The 20,574-nt window shown below is 36.8% G+C and overlaps 1 protein-coding gene across 1 annotated transcript; it reads left to right on the top strand.

Moving 5' to 3' along the window:
* Window positions 1–5,739: 5,739 nt before the first annotated feature.
* Window positions 5,740–20,248, top strand: LOC132645538 (uncharacterized). Its single transcript, XM_060362558.1, has 10 exons — window positions 5,740–6,565; window positions 6,674–6,772; window positions 6,908–7,119; window positions 13,471–13,664; window positions 13,811–13,916; window positions 14,462–14,781; window positions 16,301–16,708; window positions 17,242–17,323; window positions 17,429–18,919; window positions 19,845–20,248. The coding sequence occupies exons 1-10, from the start codon at window positions 6,498–6,500 to the stop codon at window positions 19,997–19,999; spliced, it is 3,135 nt and encodes a 1,044-aa protein (XP_060218541.1). The 5' UTR covers window positions 5,740–6,497; the 3' UTR covers window positions 20,000–20,248.
* Window positions 20,249–20,574: the final 326 nt, after the last annotated feature.

Below are 20,574 nucleotides of genomic sequence, written 5' to 3'. Positions count from 1 at the left end.
TTCACTATTAGTGATAGTGTCATACTCAAGTTACCCAAAGTTGTTAAACTATTACATATAAAGCTAAAAACTAACTAAGTAGTGGCTGCACCATTTTTGTCATCTTAATATACATACCTGGAAATAAAGTAGAGCATAGGAGTTTTTAGTTGTTACAAACATACATATTAATTAAACATAAAGACTACCTAAAATTAAAATGAAAATATATGAAATAAAAAAACTTTGTGTAATGATCCAAACTTTGGGGCAGTACTTGCATTTTGCCCTCAATTCTCCCATTTTATTAAAAAAACTTTCTGTAATGATCCCAAACTTCATATGTTTTTCTATCATTATCTCAAGGCTAGGGTCTCGACTACAAGGAGTTGTTCTTTTATGCTTTTTAGGAGGATTATCCACAGAAGAAGTATTAGGACATTACTATGTACTTGAGTTGCAGCAAATGCTGATGTTACTGAAGTATCTTCTATAGGAACCTCCAAATCTACAACTTATGTCCTTTTCATATGAAAAATATTAGAAGTTTAGGACCCATTCAGACAAGAAAAAAAGAAAGGCATAAATTCGAAAAGAAAAAAAAACCTAAAATCAAATGGCTGACAAAGAAAGACTAAAAATTTAAGTTAAAGACATTAGACTCTAACGTGAGCTTTTGTTAGTAGGTTTACACTTAACACTTAAAGAGTTAAAAGACTTAAAGACATGGGCTTGGACATATTCTTAACGGACCTTAAACAATCATGTGAAATAAGTAGACCAGAAATCAAATTAATGATTAAAAGATATAAAATATTTATAATTATTTATGAAAAAATAATATTATATATATAAATAATTATAAAATTTATGTATATAATTTATCGGTTTGGTTCGGTTATTTATTCGGTTATTTTTTAATATAACCATAACCAATCAAATATTATCGGTTTTTAAAATTTAAAACCAAATCAAACCAAATATCAATTTTTTTATTCGATTTGGTTAAAACCGTGAACAGCCCTAAACAAGACGACACTTCATTTCAGCATGATGGACTGCACATGCCACGACACTTCAAGTCAGCTTGAGGGTCATTTACGCTTCAAGTCGTCATGGTGGATATTCATTCTTAATGGTCTTTTTCACTCAAGCTACGTTGATGCTTTCAACTATAAATTCCCTTTAGATTTAAATCAAAAGTAAATATAATTATCAAAAAAAAAAAAAAAAAAAAAGTCAAAGATCTTACCATGTGTTGATGCGGTCTCTTGGAATCATAGAAGTATTCGTAGCTGCCCTTCAAAGAGAGGTCATAGCTAATGAGATTATGGAGAACTCAAGGTATACAAGTCAAATTTAGAGAAGAAAACCGCGACAATTTGTTATTGAATTGAATTCTCCGAGTTAGAGAATTAGACCAAGAAAATGAAAGGTAAATTAATCCTCGAGTTAAACACAAATACCAAGACGTGGGCCTGAAGGTTATGAAAGACAACATTGATTGCAATTAAATTCCCAAAAAAAATATTCTTAAAATCTATATCCATAACTAGACATAGACAAGGTGATATGACACCTCTCCAAGAAACCTGTTTATCTTTTTTCTCCTTTTTGGCAATTTCTCCTTCATTATCTTCCTTCAACTTATGTTAAAAAGGGCTAAAAGACTACATTATCTCTCCCCTTTCCCTATAATTAATGTTAATATCTCATTAATATACATTGATGTTGTACGACTTGAAATTTTTCCTACCAAAAACTCATTTCAATTATCTCTTCCCCTTCGCCATAATTAACATTTATTAGTAGCTATTAATGTTGTGTTATTAATATTGCACCTCTTCACACAAGAACCAACCATTTTAACTTTTAGCTAAAGCTTACTTGCATTTACGACGTGACTATTGAATAGTCAATACATACAAATTCAACAGTGACTATACAAATGGAGCCAAGAAAATGGTAATGCTCATAATTGAGCATGGTTCAACTTTGGTTGAATTGTTGTCCTCCTAATTTAGGGCTCTCATTTCAATCCCTCCATTTACATGTATGGTCTTTTTATAACCAGTTTGTTCAAGAAAAAAGCATGAACACGTATGTTCATTTTATTTTTCATCAATGCCTTTCTCAACTTTAACCACTTTCTCCCCCTTCTCTGTATGTACTTTCTACTTTCTTCACCCAATTTTCCCTTTCTTATTTTATGCATTTGTGTGGTCATGCTTTTATATTTTAGAGTTTGAAGCCTAAAACGGCCTCCTCGCCTGCTGACTTCTTCAAATTCTGGCACTTAATTCAATGACATAGGTTTAGACACAAGGCTCCAACAACTTGCTTACTAAGCTTGCGAAAACTCACATATTACTTTTTATCAGGTAATTTTAAATTTTTTAGTGTATAGTTTTATTGATAAATTCTCTTACGTGAATCAAAGTAGTTCGATTTACTCAAGAGTACTTCATGGTTATACACAATTCTAGAGGATCTTATGATCTTTTCTCAAAGTTTTTCTTATGTATGGACAATTATTGCTATTGCTTCTCTAATTAATTTCTGAATTTTTGTCTTTGTTTTCGTATTATTAATTTTTTCTTATTTTCCTTCTATTTTAGTGTATTTGCCTTTTGTTTTTGGTATTATAAAAAGTTATCCTTTCGGTGTCTTTTTGAAGAGTTGTTTGGTGAACAATTGCTAGCATCAATGAAGATTTGAGTGGAGGCCTAAAGGCAAGGATAAAGATATCAATTAAATTTATACAAAAATGCTTTTGGTATGTGTGTATATATACTCTTTGATATTTTTCTCTTTCCAAATCTTGACATATTTGAAAGTGAAAAATTTCTCCATTTTCTTTGATTTACAAGTGGTGATAAGCATTTGAGTAGTGTGTGAATAACAGAAACAATTCCAGGTAAATTATCAATTGGATACAATATACGAGGGATTAACGACTGACCGGAACTAACAAACAATAAAATTTTGTATAGAGGCTAACAAAATGGTATTGTCACTCTCCTCCTTTATTCTTGATTTTGTTTTTAATTATTTTATGACGATAACTAAACTTTTTGCAATTACGGTAAATGAATATTGATTATTCTATGTTATTGAAACAAATAGGCTTGGGGTATCTTAATTGGAAAGATGATATTGCATAAACAAAGAGATAAGTTTGATGCGTATCTACTCTTCAACCACATCTTGCTTAGAAATTTTAATTGGAATGCATATTTAATTGATTTTTTAAATCTATTTTAAGAAATATTTCAGACTATGTTTTGTCTTTCAGGACTCACACTCTTAGCTATAATTCCGATAAAATAAATTGTGATTTAATTTACTTATAAAATTATATTTTGTATACATATACATATACATATAAAAAAAATCTTTTATTTCGATTAATAGTCTGTTTGGCCACGCTTCTAAAATCAGCTTATTTTAAAAAGTACTTTTTTTTAAAAGTACTTTTCAAAAAATCACTTTTGGCGAAAAGCAGTTTGTGTTTGGCCAATTAATTAAAAAAACACTTTTGAACAACAATTAGTGTTTGGTCAAGTTTTTAAAAAGTGTTTCTATTTGTATTTTTCTCAAAAATACTTTTTAAAAAAGTGCTTTTGTGCAAAAGCAGTTTTTTTTAGCTTCTAAAAAGCTGCTTCTGCTACTCCCCAGAAGCACTTATTTTCTCCCAGAAGCTTGGCCAAACACCTCACTTTTTTTTCAAATAAGCACTTATTGAAAAAATAAGTACTTTTGGAAGGAAAATAAGCTTGGCCAAACAGGCTATAAATATTCTTTCATAAATCGTCTGACGTCTCTTAAACCGCGCGAAGCGCGGGCAATTTCACTAGTCCTTATATAAACAAGGATACAAACTTCAGGAAATTAAAAGACTACCAAATCGGTAGTCATGTGCATGATCTGGCCCAAAATCAAAACGAGTGAACTTTTTAAAACACACAACATAAAATGTCAATTATTTGTATATAAAACGTGCGAATTACTTTCAATGAAAAATAGAATCGAGCAAAGGTTCTTTTATACAAGATTCTTGCTCTACTGTACTTCAAGCCTCGTTACTACGACTCAGTAAGTCTATATCACGACAAGTCTTAAAGTAGGAAAACTTGTACATACATAAAGTTTATTGAGTTTTTCATGCTAATTTTAGCTTAAGTTCATTTATTAATAAGCCTAAGGTTCACTTTATGTGAAGGCCCAACTCATGTCGTGTGGCAATTGACATGGCATGTCTAGTCAAATTCAAGGCCTGCGAGATGACATCACGTGTTCAAATGACGTGACAACTCTAGTCTAAACAAGAACTAATTAAAAATCGCCAAGTATCTAAAATGATGTGTCTTGGCCAATTACATGCCTTATCACATAGTTTTAGTATAGACTTGATGACTCACATGAGCCAATCAAAAGCAAGCAAGAGAGTTCATATGCAACGGGACTGTCTACCGCTACAACTATAAATAGGGGCGTTACCTAACTCTATTGACATTCATAATTGAAGAGAAGACATTCATAAATTCCTAAAGACATCCACAATTATTAGAAGATCAATAAGATACATCAACAAATCTTCCTCTCCAGTGATGACCTCCAAGCTTTATTAAACCTTTTCAAATTACTCCCTCCGTTCCACTTTGTGTACCGATATTTATTTAGTTCGCTAGACAAATGATAACTTTCTAAATTTAAAATAATTTAACTTAAACTTCTTATTATACATTTAATGAGAAACTTTATTACCATACAAATTTTACTGAAAGGTTACATTACAAATTTCAAAAGTTATGTTTCAATTTTAAATGGTTTAGTTATTCAAATTTTATCACATAAATTAAAATTGAGAGAGTAATAACAACAACAACAAATTCAGTGTAGTCCCATAAATAGGGCCTGAGGAGGGTAGGATGTGCGCATATCTTACTCCTATCTTTATGGGTAGAGAGGTTGTTTCCAATAGACCCTATTTATGGGATGTGATGCATGGTATCAAAAAAAAAAAAAAAAAAAAAAGACAACAAAATAGCAAGATAAAAAACAAACAAGGCAACATATAATAATATACGTCGAAGATGAGAAAATACGCAATTACTAACTAATACTACTAATAAGGAGACACTCGGTGACCTGCTAACCTTCTAGCCTAATACTCGGCCTCCACACCTTTCTATCTAGGGCTATGTCCCCGGTAAGCTAAAGCCGTGTCATGCCCTGTCTAATCACCTCCCCTGTTGTTTTTTTCCCGGCCTACATCTACCTCTCCTAACTCCTGTTATAGCCAACCTCTCAACCTCCTTACTGGCGCATCCACACACCTTATCTTTACATGCCCGAACCATCTAAGTCTCGTTTCCCTCATCTTATCCGTCAGGGGAGCCACTTCCACCTTACCCCATGTAGCTTCGTTCCCAATCATATCCCTCCTAATATGCTCACACATCCATCTGAGCATCCTCATCTCCGTCACACTCATCTTTTGGACGTAGGCATTGTCGACTGCCCAACCTTCTGCCCCATACAACAAGATCGGTCTGACCACCCTGTAAAATTTACATTTAGACCAAAATAGAGAGAGTAATAAATTGTTAAATATGGCTAGATCTACCTTAATTAAAAAAAAAAAAAACTTTCTAATTTGTTGGCAAAATAAATTGAAAAAAGCATTTGCAAAACAAAAAAAATTCAAGATAAACTATTACATAAGGCTACAAAATATTTTACAGTACACCAAATACACCTAAAAGTTTTTTTCTTTAACCAAAAAATATCATCTCCTTTTGTTATGTTTCTGATAAACGAACAGAGAACCCACAAGCATCTCCTCCTCCTCCTTTCCACATATACGACTATATACATCCATATATACATACATATGTCGTCTACCTATACAAACAGATACGTATAGATATAGATATATATATGTATCTATCGCCAATCAATTGAACGACTTTGATTTTGCAAGCATCGAAACCCTAGATTCTGAAAATAAAGTTTAATCTCAACCTAAAATTACGAATGAAACCCTCGAATATATCTGCAGTTGTGTGAATCGTATTGCGCATTACCTGTTTGTATAAAGTTCTGAGAGAAATGAAATGAAGAGGTTGTAGGCGATATTAGGATTTGCATTTGCGAATTGAAAATAGTTGAGCTGTTTTTGAATAGATCGAAGCTGGAATTACTGTTGGATAGCTGTGTATAATTCATCTGAATGGAAGTTTCTGGAATTTAGATTTATGTTGACCTTGGAAATTGACGTTTTAGGGATTTTGGGATGTTTTGATCATGTTGTAAATTAATTTGGATAGTTGGAATCTTATTGGATCGGTTGATTTGGAAGAAGTTTGTAGAACATGACTTGAATCTTTTTTTTTTTTTTTTTTTTTTTTGTTGTATCAAGTTTTTGTGGGTGAAGAAGATTTGATAGTGGTGTTACTTATTCGTCGTGGGTGAGTTTAGCTGGTTGCGCGAGTTGTTTTGCGTGGTATTGCAAAATGAGCTTGGAGAATGAAGATGGAATCGCCACCAATGACGTTTCTGGAATTGGTGATGAAGTTCGAAAGTAATGATTTAACTTTCTTGTTGAATTTGTAACAGGGCCAGTTGCAGATATTGTAATAATTTTTATTTAGTAAGCTTTTTAATGTGAGTGCTCTTTGCAATGACTCAGGCATCCAAAAGTATCATATACAAGAGAGTTTCTTATGTCACTCAGTGAACTGGAGATTTGCAAGAAGCTACCATCTGGGTTTGATCAGTTGATCCTGAGGTAAGAATGTTTGCAAAGCTTGCCATTTGCTTGAAATCTAGGAGCAATTAGTTTTTATTGGTATTTCTCTATTAGGCAGTTTTGTTTTGGACATCATGGAAAAGAGTAGTGATTCGCATTTTATTATTTAAACAGTGAGCTTGAGGACACCTCACGTGGCATGCAAGACCGGCAAAAAATACCTGGAAGCTTGCCCTCTCAAGGTTTAAGACGCAACGATTATAGTTCGTCTCCACCTACGCGTGGGGATTCTGATGGCAATTCCAGAGGCATTTATGGAAGATGGGAAAGCCGTTCCTCTGGGCGTAGTGATCGAGATAGTGATTCACAATCAGATAAAGATTCAGGTTCAGTTGATATTCTTTCATCTATAGCTGTTGTCTATGCTATGCTTGATTGTTTCAACTCTGAATACATATTTGTAGTCCATGATTTGTACAATTTACTGCCGTGAGACCACGAGCTAGAGATTCACAGCATGCCCTGTCCACTTTGTAGTAGACTTGATTTTTCCTGTGCAAAATTGCTCCTTTGCATGGTCCTTGGCTGGCATAGTACACTAACCTGGGATCTGGTTGTCTGAACTATGGGATCAAATACACTTCGTGCCTAACCATAACATATAATGATATTATGAGATACAATTATATAGGAGAAACCACCCTGAGAAAGAACTGCCACTTCCAGAAGACTACTCTGTCTTCTTCGTTGATGTATCCAGAAGCTCTTGGAAAGTTGAAATCTGACAAATTATATGCTTATGTTACCTGCATGGATCAATTAGCCCGGAGTCTCGAGGGGGACATGTGATGGAGCTAATATTAAGATATTCAGCGCCTTTGGCTATTTAATAGGTATTGAATGGTTGGAAGATATTCTAATTGGTTAATTTTTTTGATGAAGTAAGATGTTTCATTAGAAAAGCATCAAGTAGATGCCTAATTACAGGGGCGTAATTACAGATAGGTAAAAATACAAAAGAGAATTGCAGGCCCCTATACATTGATTCCTTCTAAAGTTAAGAGTACTAATAAAATCTAAAAACTGATCAGAATTGGATATTGGGGACAACATTGTCCAGCAAAAAAGATTAACTAAGCATTTGGTTAACTAAGCATTTGGCTTTAAGAGGTTGAATAGGAGTTGAGGTATCATCAAAACATCTCTTGTTCCTCTCAGTCCAAATACTCCAAAAATTGCAGCAGGAATCATATTCCAGACCTTTCTGATTTTCTTACCAACTATCCATAAACTCCAAGACATGTGGGCTTCTCTCAAACTTTGTGGCAGCACCCAGCTTTACTGAAAAATACATAGAAACATGTTCCAAACGTCATAAGCTAATGGGCAATGCAGAAAGAGGTGGTTAACTGTCTCCCTGGGTGCTCTCGCAGAAATGTTGTCCAACTGGAAGCATTTTCTATTCAGATTATCCAGAGTAAGACATGCATTCTTTAGTATAACCCAGCTGAAACATTTAATCTTCATAGGCAGTTTAGTCTTCCATACTAGCTTCCATGGCCATATATCAGGCAATTGATTATGAGAACATAGTTGCCTATAGCATTCTTTCATTGTGAATGTGCCTTTGTTTCCCCATCTCAACTTGTCTGGTGCACTTTCATCAATGTTGTGAGCTTCCACCTTTGCTAACATTTCCATCAAACTCCCAAGTTCCCAATCCTGTACAAACCTTCTGAAATGCACATCCCAATTGTTGTTGTTCCTGTTTTGAGCAATTGAGGAGTCCTTGTCTCTGGCAATGTTGAAGAGGCTAGGGTATTCCTCCATGAGAGATGTATTGTTGAGCCATCTATCCTTCCAAAACTTAATATGAACAGCATCACCAGGTTTGAAGTGGATTCCATGAGAAAACTCAGAACCCAGCTTACTGATATACTTCCATGGTCCAACTCCATATGGTAAAAGTACAGTATTAGAGCTCCAGTTGTCCTTTTTACCATGTTTAGCTATGATCACCTTCTTCCAGAGACTTTCATCATCTGAGCCAAACCTCCAAAGCCATTTCATGAGTAAAGAATTGTTATGAGATCTTTGACTCCTAGCCCTCCATTGCACTTTGGGAGCAATACTTTGTCCCATTTTACCAAATGAAATTTGTGAGTGCTGCTATTCCCTTCCCATAGAAAATTTCTCCTGATCTTGTCCATCTTATCTAGCACCTTCTTGGGAATGGGGAATAAGGACATGAGGTAGGTTGGTATACTATCAAGCACACTACTGATAAGTGTGAGTCTTCCACCCAATGAGAGATATTGAATTTGCCATCTGGATAACCTTTTTTCAAATTTCTCCACCACCCCATTCCATATATCACGACACTTGAATTTGGCACCCAAAGGTAGGCCCAAATAAGTGCCAGGAAATGATCCTATAGTACACCCCAAAATACCTGCCAGCTCCTCTATGTTAAGAACATCATTAACTGGATAAATTATACTTTTCAACATGTTGATGTGCAATCCTGATAATGCTTCAAAAAGCATCAGTGTAAGATTCAGATAAAGGATTTGAGATTCACTGCTTCACAAAATATCAGTGTGTCATCAGTATACAGTAAATGTGAGATAGTCATTTGTTTCCTGTATTTGTGGCCATACTAAATCCCTGTATCCATTGCAGCTGTCTAGCTTTTTCCAGCATCTTGCTTAGTCCTTCCATAGCCAAGATGAACAAGAAAGTTGAGAGTGGATCTCCTTGCCTGATTCTTTTCTGTGGAGAGAAAAAACCCACAGGCCCTTGGTTTAGCAGGATTGAATATTTGACTGTGGAGATGCAATATTTGATCCATTTAAGCCATTTGCCCCAAATCCCATTTTCTTCATAATAGAGGTCAGGTAAGACCAATTAATCTTGTCAAAAGCCTTCTCTAAATCAAGTTTGCATATGATCCCAGGGGTTCATGTTTTAATCCTCCAATCCAAAACTCCATTAGCAATTAAGGCTGCATCAGTTATCTGTCTTCCCTTGATGAAGGCATTTTGGTGACTGGAAACCAGCTTCCCAATTACCTTCTTCAACCTTTCTGCTAAAAGTTTGGCTACTATTTTATAAATGCTACCAATGAGACTTATTGGCCTAAAGTCCCTCATTTCCATAGCACCAGTCTTTTTAGGGATCAAGGAGATGAATGTGGCATTGCATGATCTCACCATATAATTGTGTTCGTGAAAGTGACTGATGGCACCCATGATTTCTGGCTTTATCTCCTAGGATTTTTGAAAGAATGCCATTGTGCAGCCACCTGGCCCTGGGGCTTTATCCGGTGCAAAAGACTGAATGACTGCATGAACTTCTTCTTCCTCAAAGGCAACTTCTAGTCCCTCACTGACTTCCACAGAAAGTCTAGCAACGTCCTCAAAGTTGGTGGTTGGCCTCCATTCTTCAGTTTCTTTGTATAGCTCTTGGTAATAGTTCAGTATTTCCCCCTTGATCAAATCTTTGTCCTCTGTAATAACATCGCCAATTTTGAGCTAATCAATAGAATTGAACCTCCTATGTGAGTTGGCCAGAGAGTGGAAATATTTGGTATTTTTGTCCCTATCTTTCAACCAAAGGCATCTTGATTTTTGTCTCCAGCAGGTTTCTTCAGCTTTGGCAATCACTTCCAACTCAAGTTTCAGGCTAATAAACTTTTGTTTTTCTAGCTGAGATGGAACCCTGGTTTCTGTTGCCTGCTCTAAGATAGCTAGTTCTTCAAGAGCCTTGCATCTCCTTGTTTCAAATCTGCCATATAAACCTCCTTATTCCACTTGGAAAGATCTTTCTTCAAGTTTCTCAATTTTTGAGTTAGCAAACATCTGGAAAAAGTCAAAATTTGTGTTCAGTTGGAAGCAGGTGACCAGAGGTTCTGTCCTTTTGATTTGAAACATCTGAGGTAGAGTTGCTGGTGCTTCTCTGGATGCTATAACCATTGATGAGGCCTTTTCCTTCAATTAATGGGTTCTTTAACTATTTTTTTTTTGGTGAAGTAAGTAATAATGGGTTCTTTAACTATTGATGAGCTCACAAAGTAAAGCTGATGTAAGTAAGTGGTGCTCTCCCTGAATAATATTGAAACAACAAAGGCCACAAATGTGAATAGCTGGGCTTAATCTTCGTAACCAACTAATGTCTTAAGCTAAGATGCGATTTTTTTTTTTCGGGGGAAAACTTTAGACAGTTAAATGCCCCTTAACATCGCATCTTAGCTTATTGACACGGATGTCCTATTATCTTCGTGTTACGTGGATTTGCATTAAAAGATAGCGAATCAGGACAAGGTGTGAGTCTGAGTAACTAGAGGGGTCATTACAACGGGAGCATTTACCGAGCTTGCTGATACAGGATAGTTCTGTGGAATGAGTTGTTAGAGGGTAACAGTACTTCAGGAGTATTGACGAGATCTGAACATTTTAACATGCACATTAACCGGACAAGTAGTACATTGTTGAGAAACTGTCATATGAGGATTAAATTATATACACTATATTTTAAGAAGGAAATGAAAGAGGATTATGCTATATATACTACCAAGACAATCTTTCAGTATTTGTTATTTGAGAAATAGATTAGGTATATCAAGATCTACAAACTATTATGAACAATTAAAATGGTGTATGCAAACTCGAAATGGAAATGAGACAGTGTTAAGACTTGAGAGATATATCAACGAAGAATAATGTTTTAATTGACTTTACCAAAACCGATGCTTAGTGATTCTCTTGATTCTAAAAACATCTCCTATTTCTTCCAACCAAATGGTCCAAAAGATGCAAAGAGGTATGACCTTCCAGAGTCTCTTCAGTTTTTTCCTAACTTGCTGATTCTGCCAGAACCAAAAGGTCTTTCACATTCTTTTGCATCACCCATTGCACACCACTCATGTTTAGGAAGAGATCCCATAGCTGCTTTGCGTGACTAAAAGGCAGAAACAAATGCTCTGCAGATTCCTGAGAATTTTAACGGAAAAAACATCTACTGCACTCTTCTCCGGTGTTAAGCATGCATTCCTAGCTGCAATCCAGCCAAAACAAGCTGCTTTAAGAGGTGCTTGTGATTTCACAACAGCTTCCATAGCCAAGTCGAATCCCAGTGACCTACTTATTTCTGCAAAAAGACAATAACAACTTTCTACTGAGAACTTGCTTTCCTTTTCAGCTATACAAATCTAAGAATCGATTCTAGGTTCCAAAAAATGTAGAAATTGACCAATTTCATCATCTTCTCAATCATTAAAATTTCTCCTGAAGTTGACTTTCCTCTCCTGTATATCATTCTGCAGCTGTACACTGTTCCTGGTTAAACTCTGCAATGTAGGATATTTGTTCATCAGCTTTTCTTCTCCCAGCCAAACATCTATCCAATTCCCGATTCTTCTCCCATCACCAACTTTCAATGAGATGTATTTCTGAAATTCTGACCATAATCTACCTATCTGCTCCCGTAATCCAGTTTTTGAAGGCGTAGATACTATACAGGGTGTCCAGAAGCCTTCTCTGGTGTAAATAAGCTTCTTCCAGGGTTCCTTTCCATTTTCATTGTATCTTCACAACCATTTGAACTACAAATACTTTTTGTGGAGTTTCAAATCTTTTACTCCCAAATCTCCACCTTGCTTACCCTTTATAACCTCCTGCTACTTTACCAGATGAATCTTTTTCCTTTCAGAATTCTCCTCTCAAAGAGACTGACTTCTCATGGAGTTTAACTTCTTTTGCCATTTTTTTTCTTTGCATTTGGGTTTTTATACTACTATTGGGGCATCTGGACAATTATAAACCGCCGCAGAATTACACAAGTTGCCTAACCGGCATCGGATAAATGAAGCACAAAAACGAAAAAGACAGCAGCTTTAGCATTGTGGATTAGCAGGTATATTTTTTTGTCCTATTTTTTTGATGACAAAAAAATATACCTGCTAATCCACAATGCTGAAGCTGCTGTCTTTTTCGTTTTTGTGCTTCATTTATCCGATGCCGGTTAGGCAACTTGTGTAATTCTGCGGCGGTGTGCTCCTTCTAAGTAAACATCATTCTCAATCAACTTTGCAACCTTATCTTCTTTCCTTCAAAAACCAATGTAGTTTTTTTCTTCTTTTTTTTTTTGATTGTTTAACTGAAAAACCAATGTAGTCGGTTGGAAAGTGTTGAAAACATTCAAAATCTAACTCAGATAGATGTATTCGGGTAATTCAAATCAATGTAATTTCCTCCCGTCAAGTATCACATTTTGGGGTAAGTTTTCGTATCCTTTTTGTTGGTTGTTTTTCGTCACTGCTGCGAAAGTGCCTTTCATATGCTTATTCCTTCTTTGAGTACTATACTCGTTCCATCTGTGTTCTCTATAAATAGTGTCTGGGGAATGCTTACTATAGGTTTTGTTGCATTTAAATTCATCTCCATAACAAGAATTGGGATGCAGGTTATAGTTGTGTCAAGTCGTTAGTCTCTTGAGTTCTGAAAAAGTCTTTGTACAGTATATTAGGTTTTTTAGCTCCAACTTCTTGCAATTCTCATGATTAGATGGGCTGGTTTGCAGAAATAGCGTTCCTCTTGCATTTAAGAACTATAGGGCATTTGACCTTGATCCTGCTTACCATGCTTCTTCCACTATCTTTCATCTTATGCGCATGTGCATGTGGGTACTAAATGGTAATTTTTCCTTAAGAGAGATTTATTAAGCGACATTTTATACAGATCCTGGCAGACGCTATGGTAACCAAGCTCGGCGCACTTGGCAGAGTACTGAGCATGATGGGCTTCTTGGAAGTGGTTCATTTCCCAGGCCAGCTGCGTATGCATCTGGGACAGCTGCAGCTAAGGTCCGAGCAAGTGATAACTATCAACTTAACAGGAGCAATGAGCCATACCATCCTCCTCGCCCCTATAAGGTGAATTTTCTGTTGATCATTGTTGTCCAACATAGTGACTACTTGCTTGGTCTGCCGCATGACTTGTCCCATCATTTCAGATTATGCTTTGAAGATCTTTAAGGGGAATTTAACTTACATTAATTTTATTTTTGCAATACCTTCAGGCAGTACCTCATTCTCGTACAAGAACTGATGCATGCAATGATGAGACCTTTGGTTCAAGTGAGTGTGCAAGTGAGGACAGAGTGGAAGAGGAAAGGAGGAGAAGAGGTATTACCTCTTTCAGTATCATGCATGGTTCTTCGGTGCTGTGTGCACGCGCGCACACACACATATCGTGATTAGTAATTTCGAAACTATTTATATCTTAGTTATGATATTATTTTTATACCATTTTATATGGGATAATAATTGTTGGATTACTTATTCCAAAAATAAGAAAATGATATATTTGTCGTTTTTCAAAACTTTTCTGTCAAACATCTTCAAGAAAAAAAATTTAGAATTAGAAATAAAAGCTTCTCTCAAATTATCCAGTTTAAATCAAACGCATATTAAATATACTCCATATATCTCATTTTTAGTCCAAAAAATCAATATTAAATCAATAAATAAATTCAAACAAATAATCTATTATTATTTAATTCTCGTATTATAATTCGTCACTATAATTTTGGGACAATTTGTTCCCATGCAGAGGGGAATCTAGGATTTCTAGAACACCACGGGTGCACTACTAAAGCAATATATATATATATATGTATGCAATTTTGATGAGTTTGTGGACGATTGAGTTTTGAATGGATTTCTTACAGCTTCTTTTGAGTTGATGAGGAAGGAACAGCAGAAGGCTCTTCAAGAGAAGCAGAAACCATATGCAGAGAAGCATACAACTGAATATGACTCAGAAATCTCGGTACTGCTGGAAGATGATAAAAAGGATCGGGGGCTTCTGGACAAGAATAATGAAGTAGATATAATGGCCAGCCAGCCTATCACAAACAAGGATTCTGGAAGATCATCTTCCTCTTCACAGAATCTCCCATCTAGACCGCTTGTGCCCCCGGGCTTCAAAACCACTGTTTCGGATAAGACTTCTGGCTCAACAACTTTGAACCATTCATATTTGACAGAGGTACTTACCTGTACTTTCCCTTAGTTTATCTTCTGTAGAATATAGTTACACGTGAACCTCGCCACAGGTGCATCATTATTCTAGAGGGAGTAAACCACTCTGCATTGTGCATTTATGGCCAGCCTGGTTTTTAGTGTTCTTTTCCTCCCTCCCTTCGTAATGATGGGCTTTAGGAAAAGGATCCAAGGGAATTCTACCATTTGGGGCTGTCTTCAGCAGCCAGGTGATACAATGCTGTTAAGCAGCCTGATCCTTAATAATGTTTAGTAGCTTAGTCTCATTCCTATACACACATAGCACGCATACATACACACATAGCACGCATACACACACACACACACATACATATGTATGAATGTGTGTGTTTTACTATATAAGTGGCTGAGGTGGTTAGATTCTTGGCATGCTTCGAAAAGGAACTGTTAATCTTGCTTGTATAGAAAATTGGGTGACTTCGGTAGAAAATCATATTTTCTTTGTAGGTTTTCTATAATTTGGTATACCACTTGTATACAGGCACTTTTGCCCAAATATTTCAATAAGATCTTATTCCTTTATCAAAGAAACAGGATCTTGTGTAGTGAAATGGGATGCACTTCCTGAGATTCCAGCTTCCGAAATTGTTGATTTAAATAATTTGGGACTGAAGGCAAACCGAAACACCCAGTAATTGGCACAATTTATGTGTGTTGGCTTGGTTTATGGTTTTCAGTTTGCACATGCTCGTGTAAGTGTAACTGGACTTGGCACTGAATCTTTGACAAGAACTTAACTGGACTAGAGAGTGATGCCAAGAAAGAAAACAGTATGAAACGGAAAATAGAGTGAATGAGATAAAAGGATCAGGAAAGAAGGGTCTTTTTCCATAATCTATTATAGGGGCTTTTTCTTAGTTGTACTTTTTTCTACCTTCTTGGCACTTTATTAATGAAACTTTTACCTTATAAAAGAAGAAGTGTTCTTTTCTGTTTCATATTCTCAAGTTCTTTTACACAGCTTGATTTTCCAAAAAAGGAGAATGGCATGTGGAGGTGGAGATTTCCTTTCTATATTCTTGTGGTGGATATTCCCATTCCCGTTGATACACAAAGATATATTACTTAAAGAATGTAGAGCTCTCGAGATCTCTGTTGCAAATATTTCATTGATTCTATGATAGGCCATGCAAGAATTGTGACCACATTTGAGATGGATTGTCTCACATTCTCAATGTCAGAATAGTCCAAAAAAAAAACTGATTGGCTACCCCATAATTCCCTACTTGATTAGTCCACCTCAGTAATTTACTCTAGGTTGATGTTATGACTTTAAAACTGCATAAAAGCCGAAAGATTGAACATAGGGAGCAATAGCCATGTGATTGTGCGCATGTTACTGGGTCCATGTTTATGGAGTTTGAATTGTATCCAATCACATGGTACATTTAGAATTGAAATCAATAGGCCTTGGTCCGAAAAAAAAAACAATTGATATCAATAGGTCTTCATGAATCTCATTTATATTTTCTTTCATATCACAGATAGGAAAGCATGAATCTGAAGAAATTCTATTGGAAGCCAAAGCCGACACCCAAAATGGTATCCTTCAGAGCTTGGAAAGAAAAAGCTCCCGAGAAATTAGTTTGAGTGATCAACTTGAACACAAGAGTTTGCATACTTCAGTTCTGAAGAAGAATGACCAAATTATGAACTTGTCAGTGGGTTCAGATGATTCCGACAGGAAACATATCACGGGAGATCATTCACGCCGGACGTCAATTCCAGAGGGACATGAAGCTTTGAAGGAGCCTTCAATTGTGGAAATCAGTGCCCAGAATTCACGGGGAAAATTTGTTGAGGAGCTCAATATCAACCATTCAACTTCCATCCTGGATAAGATTTTTGGAAGTGCCATTGCAAATCTCACCGACCCTGTTGCTCCAGTTATGGTAAATGTTATGCACGCTTTATGAGCCTCTGTGCTATTTGAATTTCAATTTGTGATTCCTAATGCGATCCTATGAAGTCCTTTTGCGGTTGACCTCAAATTTCTTCACACTTTTCAATCCGCGTAGATTGAAATGATTTATTATTTAGGATGACCATAATCTTGTACATTGATTCATGAGTAATTCATCGTTGGATCTGTGATTGTTTTCATGAATCATGAGTGTGGTAACACTTTTATTTGATCCACACCAAAGATTACAACAGTATCCTTAACATAGAAAAACAATTTTACAAGACCATCTGTTATGACTGGTACTGGTGCAGGACATATACAATCAAATAGGAAACATGTTCTTTTATTTTTAATTCCCTGATCTGCATAAATGCTAGGGATCAACTTGTCTGTTCCTTTTCCTCCTTTATCATCCAAGAATATTAAGAAATATTCTGGACTTACAGTAGTTGAAACTTCCCATATGGCTCTCTATCATCCCTGCTAATTTTTTTTTTTTGGCTCGACCATGTTTCCCAGAATGAAGGTAGTAAACCCAGTGACACATTAAACTCCAAAGCTGTTCAATCATCGAAATTTGCTCATTGGTTTTCTGAAGAAGGTATATCCATTTCTTTTTTTGTTTTCCCCCTGCGTTTCTTACTGATTTCTATCAAAATCTCTTGAAATCTTATGTATAGGTCTTATCTCACTTATGTCATTGCAGAGAGGAAGCAGGAAGCTGATCCTTCATCAAGTAGGCCTAGTGATCTGTTTGCGTTAATTGTTGGTGGCGATAAAAACAGAACGCAACCTTTTGAGGCTAATGCTTCAGATCAATTGCCATCAGAATTCTCCTATAATAGTCCTGATCCTATAAGTAAGTTTGTCTCGAATTTACCATCTTCGCCGCTTGGGGGGCCTGACCCTGCATACACGTCCAGTGAAAGGGAGGCAGCACCCACCATTCTTACTTGTGAAGACCTTGAGCATACAATGTTATCAGAGTTCAGCGAAAAGAAGTCTAATTCACAGCCACAAGGCTGGAGTGCTAATCACCCAAAGCCTAAAGAACCTGTAATTGTGGATAGCCAGGCATCTCAACACCTCCTTTCGTTATTACAGAAGAGGCCAGATCATGGAAATGTGACACAGAAGTCCAATGCTGGCATTGAATCCTTGGAGGCACATGGTGATATTACCGTGCAAGACAGTTCTAAGAAGGAAGATAACAAGGATACACTCACACTTGAATCGCTCTTTGGAACTGCTTTTATGACGGAATTACAATCTGCACAAGCTCCAGTTTCAGTTCAGAGGATTTCCGTTGGATCTGGACTGAATGTTTCTCTGGAAGCTCAAAAGTCATCCTTCCCTGGTTCTGATGATACCCTTTCTTCGTCCATAATTGATGATATTGGACTCAGAGGAGCAACAAACGAGAATATTGTCTTACCTTCAAATGGCAGAGATCACACAAAGCAGGATAAGGCAGAAAACTGGTTGGGATTCAATGATTCTCTGTTTGAAGTCAACTCCTTAAAGAGCCAGACTGAAGCGGTCTCCAGAAATGGTGATTATCGGGCTGGTGAGAGCATATTTAGTGTTGGTGATAATTCAGTACCTCAGGTCTCAACGTTTATGCCAGCAGGAAATATGAGTAAAGGTGACCTGGTGACTGTTAATTCAGTTGGCAGTGATCAGAGGTCTTTGGTGGGTCCAGGAGCACTGCCCTTTCCACGGGTTTCTCATGACCAGATAGAGTCTGAGATGCTGTTTCACCATCGTCATGCTCAACCATCATCTTCTCAGTTTCATCCTTTGCAAATGAACCAAGGGAAGCCATTACTTCATCCATTGGATTCTCGTCCTGCTCATTTGAACTCTCAGATTTTCTCTGGTCCAGAGGGCATGACTCAACACGATGCTCTTCCGGGTCATCAATTTGCTGGAAATATGATGAGACCTCCTTTTCACCACCCTAATGCTAGGGTGACGGGGTTTGATCTTCCTGCTCATCATCCTATGCTGCAGCAGCAGATGCAAATGTCTGGACCTCAACCCCCTCATCTGCTACATGACCGTCTAAGTGGTGTTCCAGTTCCTTCACATTCCAGTAATCAGGCAGCTGGCTTTGTGCATGAAACTAACCCGATGCAAGGGTTCCCTTCTAAGCCTCACCAAGTCAATGTTAATGGGCTTGGGATGCAAATGCCAGGTAAAACTTTGATGTGCCGTTTCTACAACCCCGTCGGTCTCTTGTTCTTCTTTGGATTACACCTCAATACTAAGTTGTTCTTCTCAGGTCTTGCTAAAATTGAAGCAAAGAGTTTCTTAATCTTTGCAACACCTTCTGTTTATTTCTCAGTTCTACTGTCGCAATGTTGATATTCCTTTTCCTTGCTTCATCAAAAAAAAAAAAAAAATGTTGATATTGCTTTCCTGCTATCTCCTGCCTGCACCATCTTACCCACATTGTTTACTGATGGCAAAGACATGCACTTGAATTGCAGTTTGTTAGGAGTTTTACTCCATTGGTTACTGCTACCATCCACCTTATTGTTAAATTATCTCTTGTATTTACGCAGAACTTATTCATCTTTCCAAGACTCTCTTTCCTATTAGGCTTTGAGTTTTTAGTAAGTCAAAATTGAGGATTCACATGACCAAGTTGTATGCTTTCTGTCATCAGCCTTAGTTTGCCTTTAAAAACCTCTAGGTCTAAATCACTTCTCCTCAAAGGAAGCAGGTATCTGCTCATTCTTTTCCCTTTTTGATCAAACTGCTCATTATTTTTTCTTTCCTTTTCGCAGTTGCTTTCTAGCTGCTTACAAGTAAAAACATTAGCTGTTCTTGGTGTTACTATTCTGCTCTGTTTGCAAAGCATGTAGGCTTTTGAGGCTTGAACTAGTAAATTGCTATTCCAATGCCTACTTCTGGATGCTATATCTTGAGATATATGCCATGCTGAATATTATTGAACCCTGAAAATCTAGAACAAAGTAGAATATTGTGCACATATCATGTGTTGTAAAATAGGTCTTGCACTCTTAGTTCTTAATTGGTGCCACTTTCTGATTGAGGATGAATACTCTATCGATGTTTATCTGTGTGGGCTTACATCATATTCTTTTTGTCCTCAGGGCCAGATATCAACAGCAGAAACAATCATCCTGATGCTCTGCAAAGGCTTATTGAGATGGAGCTTAGGGCTTCTAAGCAGATTCACCCTTTTCCTGCTGGGCGTGGACAGGGGATGTATGGCCACGAGCTTGACATGGGACTGCGACATAGATAGTTGGCCATGTGAGGTTAACGTTTTTCATGTGGTACTGATAGACCATCAATTATGGGCAAGTATTTGGTATAGTATCGGGGGAAATGACGCAACCCTTAGATTCTACTTTCTGATACTAGGTGGGGTTTAGGGTTGCTTGTGTGTCATCTTACATACGCCCGTGAGGAGTGGCAGGAAAGGTCCTCTGTATCAACATCTCTTACTATATTGTGTAAACATGGTTGTGCAAATTCTTGTCAGTTCTTGATCTTCCTTATGTTCCTTATCTGATTGTAGGCCGCTCCCCTACCCCCTTCCCTTTTCTTGGACATGTCTTTTATTTTTTGGAAAGAACTGTGTTGTATAGCACCACGATTCAGGGCTATTCCTATCTCAGATATGGAGGCAGAGTAGCAAAATGGACATCGATGGTGCTAAAGAAGCTTTCTGGTTTCCAAGTGCATATAATACTCGAGTTTCTTGAATGTACATGGTTGTTGCAAGAAAAATACTACGAAAGAAAGCGAAAGGAGGACGGTGCAATTTACCAAACTAGCTGGTCTATGAGGGGCTTACATCTAATATCTCAAGTGTTG

The sequence above is a fragment of the Lycium barbarum genome, chromosome 6, assembly GCF_019175385.1.
Source record: "Lycium barbarum isolate Lr01 chromosome 6, ASM1917538v2, whole genome shotgun sequence".
Taxonomy (NCBI): Eukaryota; Viridiplantae; Streptophyta; class Magnoliopsida; order Solanales; family Solanaceae; genus Lycium; species Lycium barbarum.
This window is presented reverse-complemented; position numbering and strand designations above follow the sequence as displayed.